Here is an 8,148-nt window from a genome sequence, read left to right on the forward strand (position 1 = left end):
CATAAATATATTTTTTGCTCTCAGTTATTTACCATTTAAAGATCTTCATATCAGACAGTTACTAAAAAGTTGCAGTAATTGAATATAGACTATTTTTTTTACTTATAGATTTTGCATTATGTTGAGGAATAAGAATCATCCTTTATATTTTATTTGTTAATCATATCTACCTTTAATATTTCAAATGTTTTTGCAATATGTGTAGGGATCCCAGATTAAAATATGTCTTTACAAAATTCCAAATAGAACCAAAGAAATGTTAATTATGTCTTCTCATTTGTACTGCTCAAAATATAAGATTATTTGAAGGTCAAGGACCTGTCTTGAGCATACACTGTCTTCGTGTAGACATTTCCCCTAAGATTTATTGGTGTTGGTATGCATTCTGTTCTCTGTTTGCTATAGGCTTAAGGAAAGATTGCTATTCTTTGGGAGGTGAGTCCGTATCAGCAACCCTTACATAGAGAGAAATACAACAAGCTTTAGCTTTTCCTTGTTCACAGCATGATTATATATATAAATATATATGTATATATATATATATATATATATATATATATATATATATATATATATATATATATATATATATAATGTAATTAGGATATAAATATTTCAGATGTAGATTTTCTTGCTATATTGTCGATATTTGTGTCCTTTGCTCTAATCTTTCAGAGCTGTTAACCTGGATTTTGATAGTTCTCAACTTGCACTGGTAACTTGGTCCTAGTTAACACAGCCATAAGTCTAGTAACATAGAAGATGCTTGTCTTGAAGCTGTTTGCATCCCTTCTAAAGAAATATTATTGTGCACTCTTTGTCCTTTGTTTACTTCAGTCATAGATCATCAATTATTTGATAACTGGAAAATTGCCAATTTAGTAAAGCCTTTAGGGAAAATGTGTTAATTATTCCTTTTTTTAATACTCGAGCGATTTCACCAATGGCACATTCTTAAAGTTGCTAAATATTACATACTGTAGTTATTATTCATGTTATGTGATTATTTTGTGCAATCAGTAAATAAAACTTCAATCTGCCCAATCTTTCATGCTTGCTATATAAAGTCCAAGCTCATTTTATTAAGACTTCACATTTTGAAACTAATGTGATGCAATAGAATTTAGATTAACAGAAAATAATGCTTTTTGATAGGTGCAAGAGCTTTCTTAATACCAATATCATATTTTCTTTAAAAGAGTGAAGGTAAATACAGCTATGATTAGACCAGAAAGTAAAATAAGAAATATGACCATTGATTTGTTTATGTAAATATTATTATCTGTATTTAATACAAGTACTGAGTGCTTCCTAACAGAAAGGAAAAGAAAAGTGTGTATTTTATTTCTTTATATGCTGCTGTATTTCTTTTTCATATTTTCTTTGAGCAGTAATGTTTTAGATAGATAGCTGTCTGACTTATGCAATAGTGCACAAGTGTTTTTTCCTCAAGTGCACAGAATTAGGAAATGTTGTAAATGGACACGATATAAATTGAAGAGCTATTCAGTATTCACTGTTCTCCGGTTAGTTTTCTCTGTAGAAGCTGCCCATGTACATATTTTTTATTATTTCCTTCCAAAAGGGAATCTGAGTATGTTTTTTTTTTCTTTTTTGTGTGTGTGTTATACATATATTTTTTATTATCCCAAATGTTATATATATATATATCCCATTTTTGTCAAAAATTGATATGTGCCTTCAAGGTTGAGTGATGAAACATGCAGTAGTTAGATCAGGGTGTTCCATACCAGTAAAGAAATGCATATTTATACCTATGTGCTGAAAACTAAGATTGCCTGTTTTTTATCAATCAAAGAGCATTGCAGATGGGTAGATAAGATAATTCAGGTGAAATCGTTCACTTAAATTTCATAACATAAGTTCCTTTGGTGTTAGCATATCAGTTATATATATTTTTTTTCTCTTTAGAATTTGTTTTTGTTTGATAATCAAAAAGTTACCTGTGATAAATAAACCTTGCTATAACCTTCCATTCTTTAAATTGTTTATTTTTATCGTACTTTTGTTTATTTTCCTTTGCCCATGCAGCTACAAATTAGTTTTTAATGGCTATTGGTTTGATAATTTTGGTAAAGTTGCTTCAACTAGCAATTAAAGACTAAGCTGTAAGTTTGCATTTAGAATGTAACCTGCATGCTTGTTTCATCAGCCTTCCAATGTTTGGGGTAGTTCTGGAAGCTTGGATGTTATAACATGGTAACCTGTTATATTGCCCAAACTTCTTGAAGCCACACATTGTGATGTGCCCTCACCACTGAATATTACCTGGGCTACAGTGCTTCAGATCCCTAAACCACTTTCCTTTTATTAATTCGTAACCTGGTCACACCCGTGACTTCAGACCTCTACTCCCTAGAAAAATGCTACAAGTGCAACCGTCCAGGTCACTTTGCTCGTGACTGCAAGGAGGAGGAGGATCACTGCTACCGCTGTGATGGCGTCGGCCACATTGCCAAGGATTGTGAACATTCTTCAGATGAACGTAAGTTGTCGAGGTTACTTTCATGTGACTTGCCTGTTTTTGATGAGTTGCATAATGGAAAAGCTTTGTAACCATACTTTTTTTTTTTATGTATGATTTATCATTTGATTTTTAGTATTGCCTTATTTGTCTCAGGATTTTTAGAGAGTATTGTGAGATTTTAACTATAAATATAGTAAATGGCTGAATACAAACACACACACACACACACACACACACACACACACATACACATATATATATATATATATATATATATATATATATATATATATATAATTTCATATATATTCATATATATTCATATGTGAGTCAAAATTTTAAATGAAAATGAGGTTTTAAATGAGGTTGAATTTTTTGTCTTGACACTCATTTCCTAAAAAAAAAAAACTTTAAACCCTATTGTTAAGGTTTTTGTCCCTCATCAGCTTCTCTTCTCTTAGATTGACTTATTCCATAATTATTGTCAATACTGAAAGAAATTTTAAAAAATCAAGTATTATGGAATATTTCCCTGTTTAACGTTATTAAGCTTTAAGATTATTTTATTTGTGTCATTCAGTATGTATTGTCCAATATAATTTTAGCCCAAGTTCTGAAACCTCATAACCTGAGAACTAGCAAGTTTTAGAATCCAAACATTCTTGATAAAGGGGGGAAAAAAAGAAACTCCAGGACAGTAAGGTCAATAGGTCAATAAGCCTCTCAAGGTCATTATCATTAATTAAGGATCATAGTTTGTATAGAGTACTGTGAACAGTTATATTATGGGAGTTGTCAAGAAATGACAGGCTGCTGTCCTTCCTCTCTTGTTGGCATGATTGGGTTGTAATGAGTGTGAACTGTAATATGGAGCACAGTCTATATTGTGTTGTCCAGATACAGCACTATTCTTTTCCCCTCTCCTCAGACTGTGTCCTCTTCCTGCAACTCCATTTCTTCTAAACTAAACAAACTAGACATTTTTTAACATAGATGTTTCAATTTGCCTCATTTGTTATCTCAGAGATCAAAAAGGCCTCAATTTTATCTGAATGAAAGCCAGCGCAGAGAAGTGTCTTTTTGGGTTTACTAGAAAGTGACAGTTGTACATTCTTAACCCATTCACGCCGGTTGACGTGATAGCACGTATTGTGGTTTTCGCGTCAGACGCCCTGGACGAGCTATGAGGGGAAGCCGCGCGCTCGGGTAGAGCGAGCGGGCAACCCAGGCTCGCGGCTTGTGCGCCCGAGAATCTCGAGGCATTAGGCTTATGCGTTCGAGAACCCCGGTATTGCGACCGCGCAAAGCCGGAACGGCCCCGGCGTGAATGGGTTAAGTAAAATGGTTATTTTATGTCTATATTTACTTTCTGTATGTAAGCTTTCAACATAGATGAAAGCAAAAGAATTATTATGCAAGTTTTGCATTTAAAAATTTGAACTTTTTGCCTTATTCCTACATTATGGGGAGATAGGGGATTTGTGAATGATTTAATCACAAGCAAAACTTCCCAGACATGATTTAGTTAATAGGAAAAAGGATGTCAATTTATACAATTCTGACGCAATTTTCCTTATGTAGACAATTTTTAGAAAATTTCTTGTGTACAAATTTAACTAATTGTGAAAAAGGTACCTAAAGCAGCAAAAATTACTCATTGGCTCTTGTCCCTGCAGCCTCATGCTACAACTGTTCCAAGATGGGCCATATTGCCCGTGATTGTCCAGAGCCGGAACGCACCTGTTATGTGTGCAACAAGAGCGGGCACATTTCCCGCCAGTGCACTGAAAACAAGAGTGAGAACCGCAATGCAAAGGTATTTTTATGACCCTTTTCTATTTCACTTTGAAATATGTTGATACATTAATATAATCAGTGATAAGTATCTGTTGGAAAATGTCAATCATTTTGCATAGATGATGAATTTAGTACCTTAAGATTAGCTTCGGTGTAGAAATGATAAAATTGATCATTATTTGGTGGTGAAGTTGAATAGAAAGTGTTATTTTTTAGAACTCAGGAGTTCAATTAACCTGTACCTGATTGTCTACCACAATTCAGTCTAATTAAATTTTGTGTTCTGATTAGAAAGGGCTTTCCAAAAGGATTCAGAATAACAAAGTATTATATTACAGTGCTATGTCTGTGGCAAGATTGGTCACATCTCCAGGGAATGCCCAATTGGAGGTGAGCAAGAGAATGAGAAGCGTTGCTATGTGTGCGGCGCTTCTGGGCACATCTCCCGGGAATGCCCTCAGGGGGAATCTGATACTACATGTTACAGGTATGGATTATTTTCTGCTGCACTTCACTTTCATATCCAATTCCAAACATTCAATGTTCTTATTGTGCTTGTTTTATTTTTTTTATTGTATTGTGGGTATATCATCAATAACTAAAAAAAATAATTTATATTTCAGGTGCAACCTGAAGGGCCACATGGCTCGCAACTGCCCCAAGTGTTACATGTGTGGTGGCTTTGGGCACATTTCCCGCCAGTGTGAGATGGTGGCTTAGACTGGCTGACCCACTCCTGGTCTCTCCCTCCGAAGCTACTGCTGCCCACCACCATGTTCCCCTGGACACATGCCACTGCACAAGCTGTGGTGCTGGGGCTAAACGGTTACAGCCTGGCTTTTCACCCTCACGGTGCTCTCCAGGTGGAAACTAGGTCACATCGTGTGTACGGCGGGAAGCAAGTTCAAAGGTGTGTGATGAACAGTCAAGTAGACGTGTTTCACATGCATTGATTAATAGGTAGATCCCAGTGTGGAGGAGAAAGGAGGTCAGTGATGAAGTTTTCCAGAAGAGCTAGAAGACAAACAACAGGAGTAAAGACATTCTAAGAGGATGTATTATATTTTAGCTCTCCCAAACGTTCATCACTTGATGCCATTGGTGAAGTAGAGGTGGATAGGAATACCAGTTCCTAGTACCTGATGTCTGAATTACTTAATCATTATCATTGCCTCTTTGTCTTCAGTTTATGGCATAGCTTTCATTGTGGAGTTTAAAAAAGTTAAAGGAAGTTGTAATTTTTGAGGAGCTGGAGTGATGAGGAGGAGAGGGTCACAGGAGATGGAGCTCACCAGAGCTCCTGTATTGGTTATTCTCAGCTTGCAAGACAAGTATAGCCAGTAGAACCTTGCATGTTGAGAAATAATTAAGAATGCAATTTTGCAAGGGCTTCTTTGTTATTCCATATAGTCTCATCCACCTACATTGTTTGTTCATAGTTGTTCTTTGCCAAGTGAAAATAGTGATTGAAGACAATCAGACCAAGATAAAATTTTCAAAATAATGTCCATGATCTAGTATGTGCAACAGGAGAGAGTGAGTTTTTGAGGCTCTACTTCATTTCCATTGTCAGGAATATTCATATCTGAAAGTAACATTTTCTGGTGTTCAAAAGTTGCTGTAAAGAGCTTTCAGGTTATAACAGGATGACCATTCTTAGTTGATGTGGCAGACTTGGTGTTAGGGGTATAGGTGTAATAATCTTTGCTGTACATGAATTTACAGTTTCTTTCATTTTGTGCTGATGACCTTACCAGAATTTTGAACTTAAAATAGGAGACCTTCATCGCGGAATTTACACCCATCATGTGTCGTAAATATCTTCACTTGTGTTCTAGTCCTCACAGGTTTTCATACCAATCATGTCAGGTGAATTGACTGTCTGGAAAACTATAAGCTTTGATGTAGTCATTTATTAATCTTTCTATGGGACTCTTTTACTAAATGTATTGCATTTCATTTCTAGTAAAATATTTCATGAATCTACATTTCATAGGTTTGTAGTGGTGGTCTTATTTTTAACTCGGCATCAAATTTATAGGTGCTAGAGCCAGGATACCCATTTGAATGAAGTGGTCATCAGCACAAAGGTGTTGCAAAGAGGAGGAGATTTGTGAACACATTTATGAAATTTGTCGTGGGAGTTTTAAAATGTACATAAATCTAACAAAAACAAAAGGCTGTTTAAAGAAGATGACAATATTAATGATGACGACGGACTGTTCCGGTATTGGTTGGCACAGTCTGAGTAGCAGGAGTTGGAGAGATGTAAAGCCAGAGGCTATAGTGTGTGTGACTTTCACACCTCTAATTTATGATGTTGTGGTTAGCAGGTGAAGATTAATACGAATTTATTGACAGTGATACTGTAGGAGGGTGCATAGAAGGTGTAAATCCTGGCCTACTTGCTCATCCCTTAGTTAAGATATTTCATGTTAATGCGGAGGAGAAGGATGGAGACGACAGTATTTGTCGGGTGGGGGGTAGAGTGGACGAGAATTTCTTATACGAATCTTATTTCCTGTAGGAGGCACAGACAGCTCTTGCCTTCATTTAAAATGGCCGAGTAAGAATTCAATGGAATGTTTTATTTAATGACACAAGTTTCCTATTTCTTCTTTTTTCTAAACAATTGTGTAGATATACACAAAGATGAAGGCATAAAGTTTCTAAAAAAATTATTCTTAACTATTCAGAAAAAACATACAACATATATTTTCTTATACAGATTTATGTTGACATTTATGTAAGAGCAAATTAATTTTTCATGACAAGCTGTGCCTCACACAGGGGGTTCTCCCAGAGCCATTCTGCCCTTCCTCCTGTGCCTGGGGAACCACTTACCTCATGGGTTCCTTAAAAGGTCGTTATTATGATCTTTCACCAGTACCTGCACAGTCGCCCCTTTGTTGTTGTGAAGGAGATGCTGATATGTACACTGACAAGTTAGCTTGAGTTTTGGGTGCAAAATAAAGAAAAGGCTTGTTTTACATTTTAGCCTCGAAAGACAAGTAGCCCAAATAATAGAGTAGAATAAATTTTTTAGAAATTATATAGGGAGTAAAAGAATGTATTCCTTTATGAGGGCTGCTTTTCTTTAAGAAATATTATGAAAATTTGCCTTTTCATTATGAACGGTGTGCTTAGGACACATACTGGCTTGTCATTGCACATCATATATATAAAAAATGAAAGTGAGACTATTTTGTTACTGAATATTAGCGTTACTAAGGCGGAAGAAGAAGAGCGGTTGATTACAAAGTCTTCTAGTCCTTATAATTCCCACTGAAGTTATTGTTGTTCACATTTTTTACTCTGAATTTATGTGTGCATTGAAGAACTACATGTCCTCAGTGTGCCTGGTATTCAACCTCAATAAACAGGTTCACATTGTTTTGAATATTATTTTTCCCTAAAGAAAAATATGTTGTAAACATTTTCTATCATCAGATTGTGCACCTTCTACAATCTATACTTCAAGAATCAGCTTACTGGCTTCCTTTTTCTTTTTATGAGCTGTAAGGAATATATTTGTATCATTTTAGGTAATTAGTGTGGTCTCCTAAAGTTGTAAAATTTTAATAATATAGGTTATTTTCATTTGACAATTAGCCAGTTTTCAGTAAAATTCCAGTTTCTCACAGCCATCGAATCTTGCACTTTAAATTTTTGTTAGCAATTCTTCCTGATGTTTATTACATGAATCTTCTATTTTTTTCATTGCAAATGACTGGTTAATTGTTGAAGTTCCTATAATATATGCCATTTAAAATTGACCGTGTTGTGAGTTTCATGGTCAATATAAGCTTGCCATCAATGTATTGCTGGTGCATCACACCTTGCAGAGAAAGTGCTATGAATGA

General features: G+C 35.2%; 1 protein-coding gene across 6 annotated transcripts in view; it reads left to right on the forward strand.

Moving 5' to 3' along the window:
* The window catches only part of LOC122258935 (uncharacterized), a 10,349-nt gene extending 2,671 nt beyond the window's left edge, over positions 1 to 7,678 (forward strand). For 3 of the 6 annotated variants that reach the window (XM_043025237.2, XM_043025238.2, XM_043025239.2), the window contains exons 3-6: positions 2,366 to 2,506; positions 4,165 to 4,304; positions 4,624 to 4,772; positions 4,909 to 7,678. In XM_043025237.2, the coding sequence (XP_042881171.1) occupies positions 2,366 to 2,506; positions 4,165 to 4,304; positions 4,624 to 4,772; positions 4,909 to 5,005 (527 nt within the window). In that variant the 3' untranslated portion in view covers positions 5,006 to 7,678. The remainder of the gene's footprint in view (positions 1 to 2,365; positions 2,507 to 4,164; positions 4,305 to 4,623; positions 4,773 to 4,908) is intronic. The other 3 variants (XM_043025240.2, XM_086552573.1, XM_043025241.2) reach the window with 1 other exon arrangement.
* The last annotated feature ends 470 nt before the right edge of the window (positions 7,679 to 8,148 follow it).

The sequence above is a fragment of the Penaeus japonicus genome, unplaced genomic scaffold (genome assembly GCF_977035675.1).
Source record: "Penaeus japonicus unplaced genomic scaffold, GWHDUDI00000001_assembly GWHDUDI00000027, whole genome shotgun sequence".
Lineage (NCBI taxonomy): Eukaryota > Metazoa > Arthropoda > Malacostraca > Decapoda > Penaeidae > Penaeus > Penaeus japonicus.